Raw genomic sequence first — 21912 nt, forward strand, 5'->3', positions numbered from 1 at the left:
AACCACACCTAATACAAACTTAATGCAAGTATCAAACGTAAGTTTCTAAGAAACAATGCAATGCATTCATTCAAGAAACAGACTTTTGACTCATCAGCTCACATTAAAGAAAAAGATACATACACAGCAAAAAAGGCAAAGTCTAGAACCAGGAGCAGAATGCTGCAATAAAAAGATTACAACATAACAATCTCTGGACAGTAATGCATGTGCCTGCATAAATGGAGAATATACACATACTAGACCCCTTTAAGATGAAGATTCAATACTGCAATTCAGACACTTTACATAACAACATTGAAGGTTACGTGGCTCTGCTGTCTGCACTGCTGAAAAGCAGTGCATTTATAACATATGAGTCTCATTCAAATACCTAGTCAACTGAACTCCAGACTTAAGCATCTTCTAGGTGCATCTGAACAAATGCAAGAATAACTGGAAGACCTATTATCTAAAGTTTCTGTTTTGCATAAGCATTCATTACTATTAAAGCTACGTAATTATTTCAGATAAAAATATATAAAGACATGTTTGACTAGAGCTTGGGAAAACAAAGTAACATTACCACTGGCAGTGTTAAAAGCTGAACTCTGACCTCTGAATTCTACATAGTCAAATCTGCAAGATAAGAGACCTAAGCTAGGTACAAAGGAATTTTTCAGCTTTTCTTAATAGGATCGGTGATTGGCTTTGTGACTGCCTATGCAGCATCATGCTGCCCAGACTGTTACCTATAGGTCTATCGTGCCACATAATTCCCTTTTAGCTAATGTGCGCAGAAAAAAAATCCCAGCTCTTCTCGAGCTGCGAGCTCCACCCAGAAGGGTAACCTATGGACTCAAGTCAGTCTGACATAGCAGGCTAGCACAGACATGCAAGCTAAGACATTTCTCCTAACGATCGCAGTAGCTGAATTATGCCTCTCACCTCTGGATTAAGACTGTCCATTAGTTAGGAAGAGCCATTGTGTCTTCAATTCAGGTATACACATACCTGAAACGAACTAATTGAAATTTCTAAAGTCCTCAACACTAAAATTCAGAAATTGAGCATAGCCTCATTTTTCTTGGGTAATACTCACTGACATAGTAGTATGGCTTTATAAGGGGGGGGGACACAAAATGAGAGGCACAACTAGAATTTACTGGATACATGACGCTATCAATTATATTGCTGTTCTTGTTGTTTCAAAGGCCTTAATTTTATAAGGAGAGCAATGATATGAAAATAGACTTTTTCCTATAACAAAGCTTTAAGTTTTATGCTTACGGAGGCTTTCTTGCAGCTAGCATCTAATTTATTTTAAGACTAGAGGAAAAAACATGATGCTAAACATGCTGTTTTAGAGAAATGGACTATAACGCCATAAATTCACATACCACTAAAATGTATGAAAAAAATCTCACATTGAGTAAGGTTTAGGTAGCAGACAGACATAAGAGTGCATTCTTTTAAAGTCTCAGCTGCATGAGGGACAGATATTTAAGAAAAATAGTAACAATTGACCTCTGACTAGGAGATAAAACAGGTATTAGCCAAGTATTTGATACTACAGCAGCACAGAAATACAATGCCAAAGCATGAAGATTCAGGAGTCTGAATACACCACTGAATGGTCCCACCATGAAAATTTGTTTCCAAATAGCTCTTATTCTTTGTTAATAAACCAAATAAAGACAAGGAAGCTGCTATCAAAGAGATATCAGGGAATCTCCTACTAAGTCTGTTTCTTAAATTAATGCATTGCATTGTTTCTTAGAAACTTAGGTTTGGTACTCATATTGAGTTCATTTTAGGTGGTTTTTTCTTCCCCAACTTAGAGTAACTGTAAGATTGGACTCTGAATTAATACCAAAATCTTGACCACGGAAGAGATCTCTCTCATGTGATGAATCAATTAATTCCCACAAAGAAATAAGACCAAGATTTCACAGCATAGTTGAAATGGTCTAACAATTTACTGCCATGCTAAGGGGCCAGCCTACCACATCCCATCCTCAGTGCCAGGTTTTGTTGCCTCCTCCTTCACACCAGCACTGTCAATAGCTAGCTTGGTAAACAGGCAGAAAACCCTCTCAAAGGTGTGGGTAGTTCTCAGCTGTGTGAGGCAGTAGACCTAGGCTGTCAAGGAGCCAGCAGGCAGAAGGACTCTCTCTTTCAGAAGCAACAGACCATTACGTCTGGAGAGCACAATGTGAAGCCTCCACGAGCCATCTTGTAAGTCACATAAAATGGTATTTACAGAAGAGTTTTCTGAAGGAAGCACTACCATCTGACAGAAATGGAAGCAACGTATTGGTTTGACGGAAGGTCAGGAGTCTAACATAGGACAGCCAATTTCCTCCCTACTTCAAGTGGGAAACAGGAACAGAAACCTCCTTCTACAACAATCTGGAAAGACAACTTCTACTTTATCCAGCCTTCAGTAGGAATAGCGGCTTGCTCAGCTTGGCAATGTTATGCAGGGCCCTGAAAATACAGGCTAGACAAAATCAGACTTAAGAACATCCTTGTTACATAAGCCACAATATCTAGCGGTCACTGGCAAGAACAACTCTGACTAAAGGGTAAAAAACCTCCCAGAGTCAGTGTTCAGCAACAGAAGCTAATGCATGGCCTTTTAATGCCAAGTTCACACCACAGTTTAAGGCGGAAGTCATCATTCTCCAGCTCTTCCAAACACAAATTGTCATGGTGAAAAATATTAAAGGCAGTTCTGGAACTACATGTGACTCAAACTTATCTCTTTGTAGGAATTTATATTTGGTCAGAAGACCCTCACTGGCTGTATGTACCTGCAACACAACGCAAGAATTCTTTTTCTCCAGATGAAAAGAACCAACATCGGAGGCTCATCATTAATCAGTCTTTGGAGGACTGTACTGCTTAAATGTTGATGGTTTAACCAGGCACAGAAAGATTAAAAATAGAGAATCCCTTAAGGCAGGTAATTTTCCTTCTATTCTGGAAGAATTCGCTAGACACTCTTAACATGCTAAAAAGATAACCAATAATGAGCAGGACTAAGGAACCTAGAGAAGCCCAATGCAAAATACTACATAATTTGTGTATGCTTCCCTGAAATAAGGGTATTTCCAAAATACTGTCTTGAAATCATCAAAAGGGGAAGAAGGGTGTATCACAGTTTCATCAAACAAAGAAAAATTAAGCCTGAGGACATTGGAACAAGACGACCTCTTGTTTTAGAAACAGCTTGTCTGGCAATCTACTAGTAGCAAAATTGATCTTATGGCAACAGCAGGCCTCTTAAAAAGAGAGCAGGATTCCTGACACCTCTTACAGATCTGTCTTCAATTTACTTCTCAATGAAAACACAAATTTTCACACATGCTTAAAAAAAAAAAAAAAAAGAGAGAGAGAGAAAAGAAAAGAAAAGAAAAAAGTCTGCAAACTAAAATTCATCCAGGATGTACATTTCTCAGAGATGTTTAGCTTTATCATTTACAAGACCACAAACTTGTTTCCACCTTAAGATTCCCAGCCCTCCACACTCTTGGGATGGGAGTACAAATACACCTGCATAACAAGTCTTACTAGACAGTGCCATTCAATGGGACAATACCAGCAGCATGTCATCTATGGACAACTGCTTTAAGACACATGGCTTGCTTCTTTTCCATCCTCAGAAACAGTGCTACAGAAGCCTACGTGAGCAATAGCTGGGCATTTGCTCCCCAGCTTTCTCCAAATGCATACACAGAAGCTCATTAAGACTATTATTTTTATAGTATTTGTGCTAAAAACAGGTACACAGTTGTTTTTTAATAAAAGTGATAATAGAATTAGTTTTGTCAAAATAATGCTATGGAAAGACTCCTCTGCAAAACCTGCACAATATTTTTCCACACAACTTGTAAATACTCTTAAAAGGAGAGCTTTTCATTTTTATTATGGTTTGAATTTGCTGAATTATTCTAGGGCTTTAATACTGTTTCTATAATGAATTAAACATCTACGTATATTCACCACTTGCCCTCCACCTCCAAATCCCTTTGCAGTCTTGGAGAACCGAAGCAGAACAGAACCGCATATTTCTATTTAGCAACTCTTCAGAATGCCAACAGTACTTGAAGTACTCCTCCACCTCCTTCCACACCCTTTTCTTGCCCTTCTTTACTATTCTAATATCACTAAGGAGTTCTTATTCCAAAGTCAGTAATGAGGCCCCAGACTCTCCTTTTAGTTCAAATGAACAGTTCCGTAAAACACACCCTTAGACAGTAAGAAGTCCCTGAAATTTGTTGTTTACATTTGGATAACACAACAGGAAATAAGTGGGTTGGGGGGGGGATATGGGGGTGGGGTGGGGTGATGTTACATTACATAGTTGATTTTTATTCATCACAGAAGACTTTTAGTTATATCTGTGGAGTAACAATTTAAGTGCATGACCCTACAGCATAGGGAAAGACACGTATTAAGGGAAATAAAGTTCCAATAAAGAATTCCAGGGCTCAATGGTAACTTCTGGTTTGACTCTCAGAGCTGTCACTTATAGCTGCCACTAAAATGAAAAACCAGTTTTTCCAGGAACAGTTATGTGGAAACATGGAATAGGAAAAGTAATCTTACAGCAGCAATACTTCATGTGCTCCCTGGAAGATCATCAGCAAAGAGCAATCTTGAGTCTCTCAACTTCATTTGCTCCTTTAGCAATGTTTAAGGCTCACAGGAGTAGAAACCTTGGTATCTACTAAGAAGAATCAAATAGAACTTCAGAGCTTGAAAGTTTCAGATACTGCATTACCTGGTCACCAGTTTATCTTTAGACTGGAATACAAATGACACTAGTGCCTACTAATAATTCTGGTATTACCATACTCAGCAGTGTACAGGATGCCCTAAATTGTTTCGCAGCCAATATTTTTGGTGATAATAACGTTCAGAAAACGTACATCACTTTTCAACCTTCTACAAACTAAACTTATAGCCACCCTGTCATTATACAGTTTGTGGAACTGGGCCTCGAAGTATTTGATCAACAATAACTTTGGATCTAGGCCCTTTCCAGATGCACTGAATATGTAAAATCATGACTGTTGAGCCCTAAATCCCACATTTACTCTGAAGATTATGATCCAAGATGCTGTGATCTGTTCTTTACAGTCAGAGTTTTGTGATCAAACTGTCACCTTTGCCAACAGCTTGGAAGAAAAATAATAATACAGTTTGTGGGAGATTCCAGTAGACTGCAACACAGTCACTTCATGAAAACAATGAGTTGCTATCAAGGCTTATTCTGACCTGAACTAGCTGCACAGTTAGGGCAGAAAACCCCAGAACCACCAAGTGGATCTTAGACAGCTGCTTGGAACAACAACAACCAAAAAAATTTGGAAGACTGTGCCTCACTTTAACAGCATCCTGACCACGAGCAAAAAGCTTGTTACTACAGAGAAAGAGGCTTCACATCTGAAGGCAGGAGCACAATAATGCTGTCACAGCCTCCAAGTCGGAGGACACAGCCAAAGCAGAGGCCACTAGGAAGACCAAGCAAGGAGAGCAAGACACCACATGGATCACCAGAAATTCCCCTGTCCAGCTGCAGTATGGGACTGAGCAAAATAAGGCACCCCCTTTGTCAAAAATCAGGCTGCAACATTAAACCTCACAGAGACACTTCCTGAAGCAAAGTGAAGCAGGAAAAAAAAAAAAAAAAAAAAAAAAGGACTAACAGAGGGTAAACTTAGAGAAATTTTAGTATTTTGACACATAAAAGTAATTTCATAAAAGGACTAAGAACTTCTAATTAAATATTCTTACCCACACCTATTTCTCAAATTCCCTAAACAAACAAACAACGCTGAATAAATAGCCACAACGCAAGTGAAACTGGAGCTAGCGTATCCCCCTGTATTCAGGGTGTAAGAGCATGAAGTTTAGGGAGAAAATAAAGTGCACCTGATAGGAGTTTCAAAACAGACTACAGTCTTTCTACACGGCCTCACGTTCCAAACACAGCAAAGCACAATACCACAGCTCAGGAGCATTTCTTTTAGAGTACGGACACACATCTTCCAGAACTAGAGGATCTGAAGGAAGAAGCTGCCACCTGTTGCCACTGCCTAGCTGGAAGTTACTCCCCCGCGGATCCGGGCGAAGAGACGCCGCAAGCGCTCTCGCTTCAGTTCCCCAGGCAGACCCATGAGTTCCAGCAGCAGAAGTGTCAAGGCACAGAGACCTGAACCATCTCCTAGCAGCACTGCCAGCACCAGTGCATGCCCGCCCTCAGACGATCCAAATTTGAATTTATCTATACTACTACTATACTATACACACTATCCAGTGCAGAACTGCTATAAAAGTTATTTTAATCAAAATACTGAAGTTCATTCTATGCATCCAAGCAAAGGGAACATTATCCTTCATAGAATCAGTAAGGTATTATGATTATATATACATATATGTGTACATATTATTACATACACACACACTTTTTTTAAACCTTAGAAATTCAGGAAATACAGTATGTGTCTAAACACTAGGTAAAGTCCACCTAAGATCAGTTGTTGCTCAAATACTCCAGAAGCAAAGATAAATATAACATTTGTTTCAAGAATACTTTTATAAACTAATCACAGCTTAAATGTCAGAAAAATACAAGCTTATTTCTAACAAATGTTAGCAGGAAGTGATTTACAAATTCAACTTTTTGTATGGCTAAGTAAAACATTTTCCATCAAATAACATAACACATTTCTTCCTTCCATTATGACTTTCTTCTATGGAAGAATCTTATGAGTAGAATTTCCTTTAAAATCCATTTTTATATACACCTTTCAGAAAAGGTACTTGAAATGTTACATATACAAAGCACATAAGATACCTGTACGTGTGCACACATCGATCAAACAAAGCAAATGATATTTCCACACAAATTATAAAGCTAAAATGCTTTTGATACTGCATTTGTTGTGGCCATCCTTCAAGTGAACTTCAACAAGCAGGAGCAGAGAAAGATCAGGCAGTAATAGCCTCAGATATTTCTGTGCAAGTATACACAGAAGAGAAATACCACATTTTCATTATACTTAATTAGGATGTTCAGATTCCAGAATTTCATGATATTTTAAAAGCAAGAAGTGCTTAAAGCCGTGAGATCAGCCAGTAAGCAACAACATGTGTTAATAGTTCTTATTAGCATCATTCCTCAAACTCACTGGGGCTCAGAACTGTAATTCTAGCTAGGCTAGATTTAACCGAGCACTCTTTTTGTCAGGTAAGAGAGGACAGCATTTGGAGACAGAAGCAACTAAGTTTCAAAAGATGCAAGAAAACGCCTGAAGATATTATCCACTTGCATCCTGTAACAGAACCACATTCTTGCTCACCACTTCATTTTAATGAATCAGAATTGGAAATTGCATCCAGCAGACAAACAAGCGTGGTCAAAAGACTCTTCACCTTGTCACGGGGAGCTCAGTGACTCAGTAAGCCCAAAGCCTGTCCTTTCTGCAGACAACGCCGATGCACGCAAGCCACCGTCCAGAGAGTTACTAGTGCACCGTAACTCGATCTCCTCTTAAAATACATACATACTCTGTAGAGCAGACTTCACATTACTTGAAGGAATTGGCAACAGTCATGACAGAAGAGCAGCAGTTAGGAATCAAACACTAAAAAGTGACTTAACAACTGATTCTAGCTGCCTAGACACAGACTGCAACAGTTTGGAGGGAAGGGGCCGGGGGGAACTACAGAGAAGTTCAAGGGAGGGGAGAAGAAAACCCAGGGCTCCCTGTAAGCCAGGGAAAGTAGCGGCAAAGTTATTCCAATGACTCCTTACGGAACTGTACTTAAAAGGAAGTTATTCTAGAAACCAGTGTCAGTCATATGGTCCTAGGTAGTTCTAACACATCATACCAGACCAACCTCTGTGACAGTTCAGCTTAAAGTAATCAACAATACTTCTGGAAGTAAGCACTGAGTATCTATTTAGCCAGTGAAAAGGTCTTGGTAGGACCTCAGGTGCCAGGAGCATCAGAAAACCTAGTAGTCACAGCTGCTGCATGAAAGAACTCTTCAAGTGTGCTCCCAAGTTACCAGTACTTCCTTAAGTGATGAATAAAGAATTTTCGCTCTAATTTACTTTTCTGAGTTTATATTACAAGTTTACTTTCTTTGGCTTTTCACCCAAAGTGTAAATAAAATGGACAGTTTTATTCTGGTTCATTTAAAAAAAAAAAGTTTTCATTTGTAACACTGTTTACAGAACTATATATAAATAAAAAAAATTAGAATTTGCACTCCTACTTCAGGGAACTTTAAGAGTCACAATGTCTCCAAGTTTGTTTTTTCCTTCTACGTGATCACCCATAATACAAGCTAATATGGAAAGTCACCAAAAAAAAAAAAAAAAAACCACACTCAGCTAACTAGCAACATCCACATTATCTGCTTGTTTAACACTGAATTCCTTAAACAAGGAAACTTTGTTAGACAAACTAAATTTAAGAAATAGCTATTTATCAATGACACTTCAGTAAAGCCAGTATATGTACTCACAGCTAAAACAGTGCTCTGAAATCCGATTTGTTTGGTTAGAACCTTGAATCTATATTTGACTGAACTCAACAGGCCTTAACTGTTAAGAAAGCTGGAAAAAATATTTATTTCTGTGAACCACTAGCAAAGTTTCCTTGCAGGTATTCCAGACAGACAACAGCTGCAAAACAGCCATAAAGCTTCTTCTATGAACACGGTACCTTGTCCAAGTCTCAACATAACATTATTTGTGTCTCTAAGACATAAATTATCAGAAGACTAATGAGGAACACTTTTTCTTTGACAGTTTAAGCTTGTTCTTGTTGGCTTTCTTCAGTAGCAAGACTAAAAAAGTCGAAGCAAGACACAAAACAATATTAATGTGTAAAAGAGTTAAAGTGGTAGATGTTCAAATGTTTTATTTTAGTTTAGGCAGGGTTTTTTCTTTTTTACCTAGTTAACAGTTTATTATAGCTTCAGAACATGTATTTTACTTAAGGTTGTAATCAGTTATAATCTGAATTTTTTTGAGTACTGAAACATATGCTAGATTTAATGTTAAAAATACTTCTGACTAAGAAGCAGGCAAATAAATTCTATTATTGACACAAGCAAGAAGGCAAGTCTAGATACGAATGAAAGACTGAAGAAAAATAGCAGAATTACACTGACTTTGCACTCTGTCCTCGTGAATTCATTGAGATTGGTAGTATATGAACCACAACAAACTAATAATGCAAAAAAAGGTTAATTTTAGTTATCCAGAATATAAATTTGTCCCTACCCAATTTTACAGGGATAGTGATGGAGACTGTGCAACACCTTCATTGGTTTCCAACGGATGCTAAACAAGATTCATTAGCAGCAACCATTCATTGATTATTTCAAATGTTTAAACCAAAACTAAAAGATTGGAAAGTATTTACCAGAGAACACCCTTCTTGATCATCTCAGAAAACAAGATGCAAAATAGTTTATCAAAACTGAATTACCAAGAGGAAGTTTAGTGAGGCAGTACAAGAGTTTGCATACCTAGCTTTTTTTCAGTTACAGGAAAACCACAGATCCAATTGAGATGCAGACTTAAAATACTAAGCCATAAATAAATAAATAAATAAATAAAATATATATAAAAAAAGAACAGTAATAGACATCTACATCTAGTTACCCAAGAAAAGATACAAGAAAGTGTAGACAAAAAAGCCTTCCTAACAAATCAAGCTGACAGAGATTCAGGTTTACCAAAGCTCCAATCCAGTGTTTTATTGAACTGTGGTCAGTCTCCAAGACTGATTTAATGTATTTAAGTTTATGGTAAACACTGCATTAACAATTAACTGTGGAACAAATATGGAAGGGAAAGAGAAGATTTATAAATGTTTCATTAAAGTTATGACGAATTTCAAGACAATTCACTGGGAAACTACATTCTTCTCATGACTTGGTCAAAGAATCTTAATAGTTGTCAGCTATCAATACAGTACGCATCTAGGATGTCCCTTTGCATGTGCTTCCATTCTGAACATTGTAAAAAAGAAAAGCTTTAAAAAAAAGCATTATAAGGAATTAATCTGATATTAAAGAAACCCCACAAATCTAGATGTTTACTTATGCCTTGGAAAGATACTGAGAGACTATAGCATCTACTAGAGGGAGAACAAGACTGGAGTACACGCACTGTCTTTCTCTGAAGTTGCAGCTACCTAACAGTTTTGCTAATACAATTTGTGTTTGGTCTTCCAATCATACAGAATAAAATAAAAATTGTATCTGTCACCTTCACAAAGCTGCTTGTAAAGTATTCGTTATTATACTACAAGGTTTTATGTTCTTGTAGCTGTAAATAATAGTTGTTGTCATAGAAGTAAAGAAAGGCAATCCACATATGGTACAGAACAACCCTGCCAGGAATTTATTAGTAGTAAATTGCAGGCATATCAGTATACATTAGCAATCACTTTCTTAACCCAGTGATAACCAACACAATCTGAAAGGTTTCTTCCAAGTCCCAAGTACTTAAATGTTGCCAAATACATTTCAGTGAACACAATCATTGAAAGAAAGTAATCCACAGACTTCAAGCCATATTGGTTACAAAACACTTTGTGCCATAGTGACAAACTGGCTTACAGATAAATATTAAACATAGGAGGTTTTGAAGTCATACATTCCCCGGTTATAGATTGTACGAGGAAAGAAAGGGGGGTTTCTACAAAATTTTGACAGCTAAAACAAAAAACATTCCTTTAAGCCAAATAGATTCAGCACACGTACAGGAACAAGCCAAGCACTGCACACATCCTTTTCACAGATTTGGAGCTTACCTACAACAAAACTTTGACCAAGGGAGTTACAAACGGAGGACCTGCCTATGGAAGTAATCCTGCTGACTTGACATCATTCCAAAATATAACCAAGTCGTACATTTCCAGTGAGAAATTCATACCCTCAGCTGTATATACAGACAGGGCTGCTCAGGCACATGCAAAGATAAATGCGGACCCAAGCCTCTGCAGAGTAAGGATTAAAGGTTAAGCAGCACTGGTTAGTTCTTCTTTGCAATAGGGGCTCTCCCATCTATATAGCAAAGATACTTAACTACAGAAAAATCTCTAGAGTTGCCACACTAGATAATTGCCTGTCTTCTTCAGTCTGAGCTCCTAAGTTGTAACATGCATGATAAAGCTTTAGAAGGATACAGAAGAACATATCATTAACCGAAAAATGGGAAGGAAACCATAAGACAGAGGGTAGGTAGCAGAAAATTACGGCAGGAGTCAGGTTTCCATCATTACTCTCTCCCTGTTTTGGAGGCCCCCAAACTAACAGTAAGGAATTTTTATTAAATACAAACCAGCATCTGCTACTTCATTTAATAACAATTTCAGTTTGGTTTTAAGATAATTGCAAGCATCCTTTTTTTGTAAGTATTCTACAATTGTAATTATGCTACATGGCTATTCAACAACAATAAGTTACATTAACACTGCTAAGAGCTCAGTGTGAACTGCAGAAACAATGGATTTTTAGCAAAGGCTAATCTCCTGTTCCACCTACTGAGTTTACAGAAAATTATTAAAAGGATGAAAAAACCACTTCAAAATACCAGTTATTTCTGGAAACAAGAAGCAGATGTTCTCCTCTGTTTGGTTCAGCTGTGCTACAGCACAAGAGTGCCTTTGTTATACTGTCAGCAATAATTTATTTTTATTTATTACAGCCATTTTATAATGCCCATCACTGCAGTATCTGTGCATGATTTAGATTAATGCAGATATATTCTAAGAGTTACAAAAAGCATTATATACACACTCCAAACAGCAGACTGTTATGACACAGTTGTGCAAATTAGGTTTTTTCCTTTTCCACTGTCATAGTAAAAAGGGAACAGGAAGAGTAGGAGGAGTTATTGCCAAAATCAGTTGAATTAACATTAGTTGAGAATTACTGAAACAAGACATACTGAAAAGTTAGGAAAATACAACAGCTTACAGTATAAAAATAAACTCTAAGTCTTTGAAGTCCAATAAAGGCAAAGGAAATGGAAGGAAATGCTGTCTAGAACAGAGTCATGAAGAACTCAGAGGAGACTACATTGGGAAGAGGATCCATTACAAATGGAAGAGAGCATGCTCACAGAAAAAAAAAAGAGAAAGAAAAAGAATACACAAGTAGCATAATCATATGCTATTTTAGCCTATCTGCTGCAGCCATTAAACCACTCCCCAACAGACTTTGATTAACATCACAGCCTTTGTATGGATCAGATACGGAACCCTGGGCCTCAAAAATTTAAACCTTCAATGAGAGAGCACACATGGTGCCATAAACGTTTGTCCTCCCTTCCTTCTATTTTGAAGAAGTGTTTTCCTTCTATTAAAATATTCTCGAATTGCTAATTTAATAGTCCCACCTGTGACATAAGAAACATGCATGATTACGTGCTAGACTAAAAGCTAAAACACTACATGGAAGTTGAGAGTATGGCCTTTAATGTACTTCCAAGAATTACAGTATCCACATAAATAGATAGTCCCACTTTTCAAACCAGAGAGCTATCAGTGTAACCCTGCAATACTCATTCAGATATTTAAGATTTCATACACTTAATATTTTAGTTTGAATACAGATATGATTTATAAGCAAAGAAGCATCCACTACTGCAAAGGTTTCATCCATTTGATGAGATGGTACTCACAATTTAAATAAATTATTCCAACAAATGATATCTATAACACTTTCAGAACACTAACAAATTCTTCAGTACCTTCAGGCTGAACCTTAAGAAAAATATACACTCATATATACACACACCCCACATCAGTATATATACTATATATAATCTGATACTATATACACGTACTATTATATACACATACATACAAGAATTTATATAGATAAAAACAAAAATACAGAGAGTATGGAGGCGTATATGAGTGCATATAAGTGTGGGGTGATATATATTTACTCAATGTTCTACCTAGAAGTGATTCATTAGAGTTCTGTCAGATGTTAAAAAGAACATTTGTTGGGATAATCAGAACACATGCGTGTGCACATACACAATACCTAAATCCCCCCCTGCACACAGATTTTATATATCTATTTTACATACACATTACCTATATAGCATATTGATACTACACAGTATCAGATATAGTACAGTTTAGTAGATATCTAGTATAGTAGATATTAGATTGATTTTTTTTTAAATACACACACAACACACATCTGAACTGCTAAAGTAAATCCTTTGGAATCTTGGAATCCTAAGTTTTACCACTCTAGCACACATCTCCCACTTCAGTAATCTTCCACATATGAGTATCAGTCTATGATTAAACTTTCAAAGAGACTTTCCATAAGAAAGGCTGGCTTGCATCACGTATCTATATAATTTTACAATGTACTATGGGAAGGGAAAGCAACCCAAAAGGTCTTCCTGATCTGGGTGTTATCAGGAAAGTTTCTAAACAGAGTAGCAGAACACCCATTAAATAAAAATGTGTATCATGAAGTGTTAACATTGATCTCCAGGAGCTCAAAATAACCCCTCTGCCCTACACAAAGAAATTAAAGATTATCATACACGAAGTATCTGAGCTACAACAACAGAAATCAAGTACCTACATGTCTAATATGCATAATTTATACACTTCAATAATTAACAAACATTGGAATGTTACCACAGCACCAAGAACTTGCTCTAACAAATTTTTCCAAAAAAATTGTATTTGTAGCATCAATAATTAAAATACTTCAACAAGCCATTGAGATAAATCTCAAAAATAATTACAGAAATACCTTAATATCTCCATGCAAGGTATCTTTGCAATTACAAATTAAAACACTTCAATCAAGACAGACTTAAAAACACACATACCACACAATCATACCACTCATAAGCTAAAATTGACATGTGGATTATTTATGCAGATAATTATTTGTCTGTGAGTTTTTCCAGAAACTGCTGTACAGATGATGGTTATGAAGCATAAGACCACGCTACTAATCAGTGCGGTCCCAACCCTGTAATTTGTAATACCCAAGTAAACTGTTCATGTAAACTGCAAGAACAAAAATGGAAGGGAGAGGGCAGAAAGGGACTAAAAGCAATTGAAACAAATCAGTACAAAGAGCTTAGAGTCATCATCAAAAAAAAAGAAAAAAAGAAAAGAAATATAAACCATCATTGGGATTTTTGATAGGAGAGGGAAAGGGAACTTGTTTAAAAACTTACTAAAAAGTAGTCAAAATACATGACCAGCCACATGCAGCTGACTTCATCTGGGAGGAGTTGATGATACCTCTCTACATGAGTAGGAATGAAGAAATGAAGTCACGCTTTTTGCCTGTGCAGAACCTGATACTTCAGGAGAGGAGTCACCAGCTCATGTACCCTGTGCAAAGACCTGAAACTGGGATCTAACAGTCATGGCTACAATAAGCAAGTTTTTACCTCTCCAGCCTACATCTTGGTTCCTACAGGAAAAAAAACAAACAAACAAAGAAAACTTTTGCAATTGTTTCCTCTGTTCCCTCAAGAGCCTGTATCCATCTATCATCTCATTTTAGAGCATATGCTTGGGAAACCTGACAGAGGGGGGCAGGCAGTGGGTAGTTTTTTGGCTTTGTGCCTGAACAGGTAACAGATCCACAAAGAGTGCTACTAGTAGCACTGCCCTATTAAAAAAGGGAACCCTTCCTGAAATTAGATCAGTTTCTAAATACATAAAAAAACAAACCCACCTAAAGAAAAAAAAAAAAAAAAAAAAACAATTTGATTGTAATTATCCACTCTGCAACAAGCAATAAGAACAGAGGCCCCAATCTTGCCAAGTTGTAAGTACCTGTTTAACTTTCATCATGAACAGTCTCACTGTTAAGTGCCTCCAAGCACTTGCCAAAAAAGAACCGGAATGATAAGGAAATTAAGATTTTAAAAAGCATTTTTCAAGTTGCTATTAGATCGATTAGCAAAGGATTGGATTTTTTGCACTATTAAGATACCATGGAAAGTTCAAATCTGCGCAACTCTGATGTCAGATCAATGGGAATCTATACACCACCACAAGAATCCATGAGCACAGTCCAATCTAGCCATAGATTATACCCAAGTTTGGTTTAATGTTAAAATACAGATTTTGTCTAACCTCAGATGACAGCATTGGCCAAAATGATGTGACAATAACAAAAAAAAAATCATTAACAATTATTGGAGGAGGGAAAAATTAGGGATGGGGCAGGCAGGAACACAGATATTAGACTTTAATATTGCAAGAAAAAAAAAATCTTTAAATATTGCAGCCCATGGCAGGCTATCTATTCCCAAAGGTAGACTACATGACGCATGGCTTGCTAGCTTATGAATGACACTTCTGTGATCAGCTAAGTTGCCCAATACTGTAAACCATACTAGAAAAGTAATGTTGGAAGTGAAGACTAGCGCAGAACAGAAAAAAAAAAAAAAAAGTCAGAAGCAAGAAACGAGTGGAAAAAAAAAAGAGAGAGAGAGAACAGAGAGAGTTTTCTTAGAAGCTGCCTCATCATTTATTTAAGGAAGCAGAGGCAGAAGCAGGAATGTATCAGATATCCCAATACAGCTAAACATTGGAGCTGAAGATGAAGACTCCAAAGAGTGCCCTGAAGGGGCACTGGGGTCTCTGCCCTGCCACCAAACATTCCCAGTCAATCTCAGCTCTCCTTGAGGAGCCTTTTGATAATTAGCTTATAGGCAAGACTAGGCAGGATATTTTGCTCTCCATTAAGTATCAAGGGAGAACAGATGTTTTCCTGTCTCAAAGGGACAAACTCAAGAGCCTATCGTCTCATGCCACTAATTCCTGAGCACAAAAAAAAAAAATCACAGTAAGGAAAACAAACAAACAAAAAAGGCAAATGCAAGCAAACTCACTCCATCCCCGCCTTTCAGTGAAATGTGAAGGCTATGAAATACATTTCACTACTAAGTTAGTGTTAGCTCCGTGGCATTGCCATTTCTAAAACATATGGTTGATTATGGGACTACAGAGGGGACAGAGGAAGGAGTTAATTGGAAAATACATTTTATTGTAGCTACCAATGCACGTTTCTACACTCCCACTCACTGGGGAAACATGTCTTTATGAAGTCTGTAGAACATAATTACTCGGTTTTGCAGAAGTCTGCATCGCGGCACAGGTAAGCAAAGTTTTCCAGCTCGCTAACTGCCCCCAGTTCTGCATCGCTGAGACACGTCTGCTCCCCAGCGACACGCACGTCCTTCTTCCTACACTTGCCTAAGTTATTTCTGAGGGGTTTTAAGTCTCTTTCACGTTTGAAATGGAAGGTCCAACTTCGCGAAATTAAATAATCACCGAGAAGAGAACCAGGAGCTCGCGGGAGCGAGCCCGAGCGCGCCCGCACGCCGCGCAGCAGACACGCGGCGCCGCGCGGGGCGGCCGGTCCGAGCCCGGGGCGCGGAGCAGAAGCCGCGTTACCTCCTGGGTCCTCTCCGAAGGTTTCTTCCGCAGCGCCTGTTTGATCCTGGGATCCACAGGAGAGCTCATCCTACTGCTCGGCTCCCCCAGTTACGCAACTCCTCGGAAGCAGCCGGCGGGCCGCGATCCCTCGCGGCGGAAAAGGCGCAGGCCGAGCGCGGAGCCGGTGCGGAGCCCCCGCGGTCCGCGGCCGCCTCGCCCCCTCGGCGGGCCGCGCCGCCGCGGCGGGGCAGGGGCAGGGCCAAGGCCGCGCCGCCGCCGGCCCGCGCGGGCTCCTCACCAGGCGGGCGGCTCCGCCGGCTCGCGGCGCGGCTCAGCAGCGGCGCGCGGGGCAGGTGGCGCCGGGGGCCGCCGCATTCCTCCTCCTCCTCCTCCTCCTCCTCCCGCCGCCGCCGCTGCCCACGCCGCCGCCGCGGCCCTGCCGCTGAGGCGAAGTCCCGCGCGGGGAAGTTACCGGCCGGAGCGCGACTCGCCGCGCCCGCCCGCCCGCTCGCACAGGGCGGTTGGCCCCTCCGCCGAGCGGCTCCTCCCGCCCCGCCCGCCAGAAGCCACGAGGGCGGGCGAAGAGTTTCGCGCAGCGGCGCCGGCGGCTCCGCCGCTCCGCTCCGCGCCGCGCCCCGGGCCCGACGCAGTCGCCCCCTTAGGGGGCCGGCCGGCCACCACCGCAGCGTCGGGCCCCCGCCCCCGCCCCCGCCCCCGCTCGCCCACCGCAAAGCCCACTGCCACAGAAAAGGCCGAGAGCGGGCTCTTTAACCCAGAGTATCAGCCGGAGCGGGGCGTGGCTCCCGCAAGCCCCGCCCCGCGGCTCGGCGGGGTGGGGCGGGAGGGTCGGCTCGCGCAGGCGCGCGGCGGGAAGGCCCGCGAGGGTCGGGGCGGGGCTCTGCGCATGCGCCCGGCGGGGCGGGGCGGGGCGGGGATCGCGCCGCTGCTGAGGCGGGGCGCGGCTCGGGCGGGGGGTGCTGTGGGGCTGCGGGGCTCGGCCAGGACTCGGGCGGAACAAACGGGCCCCGGAGGGGGCCGGGCGGGTCCCGCAGCGGGCGGGCGCGGGGCAGGGGCCGCGGCCGCAGCCGGGGGCGCCTCGCGCGCGGCGCCGCCTGTCAGCACGCGCCTTCCCCTCAGGCCGCAGCGCCCGGCGCGGCCTCCGGCCCAGAACTGACCCCTTCCCGCTCAGGCTGCGCGCGGCTTCCTCGCGGTCCCCTATATTTCGAGTGAGTTCCCGCCCCATAGTTCATAAAATAGTTGTCATCTTTGAGTATTTTAAGAGCCTCCTTGTGGTACTGAGGCATCAACATGTTCACATTTCTCAAGATGCTTCAGCGTGTCGCTCTATGTAGGCACAAGTGGCTGGTATCAGCTATATCAAGATAAGCTCAGGCCCTTGCAGAAATGCGCCTGCCTCTTCAGAGGAACACGCACAGTTCAAGTATGCAGAACATTGCTTCGGGGTGAAAAGCAAGAAGACCATACCTACCAAATTTGGAGTTTCACCTTATATAAAAAGCAGCTACCTTGCTCAAAAGTGTTGTGAGGTTTCTGCAAAGCAGACTTGGATTATGCTCTAAGTCCTCAAGACCTGCATCTCCAGTGACTGCTGCTCCCGAGGGACAACGGGAAACAGCAGTATTTCAAAGATCGCTGAGAAAATTTCCTTCACTGCACAAAGTCCAATTTTGTAAATTTGAGATCAAAGCTATGCAGGCATACAACTTGTGTTTGTCCTTTGCTATTTTTTTTCTCTTTCCTTCCTAATAAACAAGAGCGTTTTTGTTTCTCCCCTTTCTCTTGCTATTCCTTCCAGTTCTCTTTTATCATTTGCCCTTTATGGCACAATTGCCTTTGTTATACTGAAGGACTTTACTGGTCATCCCAAGTTATTTTATAATATTTCTAGGCTTTCCTCTAAGAAAAATCTGAGGAAATTTGACATTTCCTTAACTGTAGACTTTTTTTGGTATTCTGCCTAGTATCACTGCAAGCACAGCAACAGTTGAATTGATAGCCCTGATCTTAAAAGCAACCATTCATAACACCGTAAAGTCATTACACTGTTCCTGCTAGAGAAGGGCAATATAAGACACACTGAAATTACAATCAGGTAAGGACACAGTTTCACTGCTGTAAAGTGAAAGACTTTTTTGCTTTTGTACTGCAGTGGTGAAATTAAAACTTCCAATTACCATGTCTATTATTCTTCTAAAGGTCAGAAGTTTGTACAAGTTATTTGGCAGAACATACTATCCTTTTTCAACTTTAATACATAAAACATTATTTCCAGTACTGTGGGATTCATCTAAGATTTCGTGCCAGAAGCCCAAATCTAAAAGCTGTAGATAAAAAGAATGCTCCTAAGTAATTGTGAAGAAACAAGTGGAAAAGAACTGAAACATGACTCCTCCTTTATGAAGTGATCTGTTCTTTCCTGTTTTTCCTCCTCGTACTTCTTTTTTTTAACCAGAGAAGTAATAGTGAATCAAATAATTCTTCTTTGTCAGTTTAATTTATAGTTAAAAAGTATCACGTAAAAAGTTAGTTAACATTCCCCAAGTGCAAGTGACTAGAAAAATCTTAATGGAGGACTAGAACAAGGGTTAATTGAAATCTATACTCTGAAAGTTCCCATGAATCTATAATAGTTTTAATCCTAATCCTGACTTTTAGAATTTAAGTCTTTCTATCACCTATTCTAGCTGATTGGCATTCCTGCGATCAAACTACCGTGGAAATGGGCAGTCAACATAGGAATAAAATGAATAGCCTAAGAATTCTTTTTTTTTCTTTTGCAGACAAATTATGTTACTTTGCGTACATCAGCCAACAGACGCATCGTTGAGTGGGTATGTAGAAGTACTCAAGAGGAAGAAAAGCTTATGTTTCAATTTAGTTACTTGCCTCAACTTACATGTGAAACAAAGGTTTCATTACTGCAAAAATACCTGAATTTGTATAGGTAATGGCTCTAATAATAGCTGCAATTATTCCAGGGACTATTTTAGCTGTTGAGGTTATTTTTCCAAATATCTTGTGAACAATGGAAATGAGTGTCATAGTCTTTAATTGCTTACTGATATAAAGCATATATGTCCACATAGGAAGGACTAGATATCTAACTACAACTAAGATGCTTTCATAAGAGAGTAATTTCAGGGCTGAGATTAAAGGATGTGGCCAAGCAGGATGCCTGTTGTTTGTGTAGAGGGCAAAATTACTTCCCTTTTTCTGGATTGTATCAATCTAATAACTAATAATGATGCTAATAACGCATCATTAGTTATCATTTTAATCTGTACTTACTGAAAAATAAAGAGTAGTATCTGTAGTCTTCTTACATACAAGGATGTCTTGCTATGTGTACGTGGATGGATCACAATATCAAGAGATTAAGTTTTTCTGCTTCAGATGGTTGCAAATCTGAGAAGATCAGCTGAATTATGAAGTACATGTCCTCACCCTGGTAGGCATCTCCCGACAGAATAGGACTTATGTTCCTTCAGTTGTTCAGTTTCTCTGACACTCTCAATGATGTCTTTTAAATCTCACGCCTTTCAGCATCAAGCACACATCCCAGATTCTTAAGGGTAAGACACAACTTCCTTGCCTCTCCCAGTGGGAAAAACACACATTCATCATATACCAAAATATTTTTACATGTATTTTTATGTATTCTATGTATTTCTGTTCCCATGAGTTTTATTATAGTCTGGCAATTTCCTTCCTCTCCCCAATTAGGCTGTGATGCTATTCTTCTTGACTTCTTAGCTTTGAACAAAATTTCTCCTTCAAAGATTCATTCAGTTACAACTAGTTAAGGTAGAGAACAAAAACCTTTAAGGAGGGAGTTCTGCAGCTCACAGTCCTTTTCTTTATTTGTCTTTTATTTGTGGACATACAAGCTCACAGATGTGATGGACAATGTTAGTATGAGAGTCAACAGGCAAAATGTCTTAAAAATGAAACACACAGCAGTCAGTGCAGAAACCAAAATCAGGCAAGTAACTGCATGTAAGTATTCTTCCTTACCTCATTTAGGTACAACTGGATCTCATAAAACAAGGTTATTCTCATGCATAGGTTCTTTGAGTTTCAGTGCAAAGAATAATGATAAAATGTAGAAAAAAAGGCATTAGAATTGTGAGACCTTTAACATTGTCTTTCAGCCGTATCATAATAAACTTTCTAAAATTAAAAATCCCTCTCTTTTCTTCTGTTTAGCTGAACAGTACAGAGTTTTCCTTCCAGATACAGATTTTTCCTGAAGAGTAAAACTAGGAAGCCATTTACATCTAAGCAATTATGGAAGTCATCATTACAGTCAAACCCTTATTCTTAGCCTTTATCAATAAAACTGAAACAAATGGGAGGCCTAACAACTCTTAAATATTTGGCACTCAATGCTTTCTGTACTTACGCTTTACCTCCAGTGGCAATTTTGCTTGCTTTTCATGTTCCCTTTCACACATTCTTAAAGTTCTCTCATGTGCTGACTGCTGGTGTGAATGTACTGTGAATACCGCAAGCTTTAGGATTGAAAGGTCTTAAAACCATATTAATATGCAAAGAGACAGGGATGATAAGCTGCAGCTGCTCACTGGAAGAAGAATAAACCATACTCTGGCACGGAGTGATTAACCATTTCATACATCATAGTTTCTGAGAGAAGGAAATGTATCCTCTAGGCTGAGGGCAGTATGTGGCGTGTCCCAGGCTTCCAGCAGGACAGGTGGAAATTACGGAGTAACAAATGGCTGTACTTGAGAATGCATAGCAGATTAGGAATATAACACTCTGGTCATTGTTTAAGGTAACAGTTATTCAATCATGTAGTGAATTGTTTTTTAAATAATAGTTTTCAAGTCAGCAGCAATCTGTTAAAGCAAACAGTGAATTAGGTTATGTGTTATTCACCTACTAATGTTTCCATGAAGGCAAAGATGCCCAATGATGCAGACTGTCTGCAAATTGCCAGGGAGGACAGTGAAAACTATCTGTATTGAAACAGTACTGGCTATCTTACGACCAATACTACTTGTTTACACGTATATTCCCATCTATCTTACTATTTTCCTTGCATGTCCAAATGTGAAAAGACAAGTATCAAGGAGTGTATTAGTCTCTCTTGTCCTTTGATGAGTCAATCAAAAGTAAAATTGCAACTGTAACTGAAAAATGGCCATCTGCCCACTACATACTTACCAACACCTTGCTGCTGAATTACCAAGCTCTGTCAAATTTAAATGAGTGGGATAACTAGTGAAAGGACTATTGCCAATTACCCAAATCATCCAATCTGCCCAAGGCATGTTATAGTATACCACGTTATCAAAAGTGTCTGATAAAACAGGAAAAGGACTGACAAAAATATTTAAAGATGTTATAAAATACTATCTAAAATAAAACTAGCTGATTTGCTCAAATCCAGAAGTTCTGCCCT

General features: G+C 39.8%; 1 protein-coding gene across 2 annotated transcripts in view; it reads right to left on the bottom strand.

The window, feature by feature from the left end:
• RAPGEF6 (Rap guanine nucleotide exchange factor 6) overlaps window positions 1-16681 on the bottom strand; it is a 135238-nt gene extending 118557 nt beyond the window's left edge. For both annotated transcript variants that reach the window (XM_062587800.1, XM_062587799.1), the window contains exon 1: window positions 16485-16681. In XM_062587800.1, coding sequence (XP_062443784.1) covers window positions 16485-16553 — 69 coding nt within the window. In that variant the 5' untranslated portion in view covers window positions 16554-16681. The remainder of the gene's footprint in view (window positions 1-16484) is intronic.
• Window positions 16682-21912: the final 5231 nt, after the last annotated feature.

Source organism: Rhea pennata, chromosome 14, assembly GCF_028389875.1.
Source record: "Rhea pennata isolate bPtePen1 chromosome 14, bPtePen1.pri, whole genome shotgun sequence".
Taxonomy (NCBI): domain Eukaryota; kingdom Metazoa; phylum Chordata; class Aves; order Rheiformes; family Rheidae; genus Rhea; species Rhea pennata.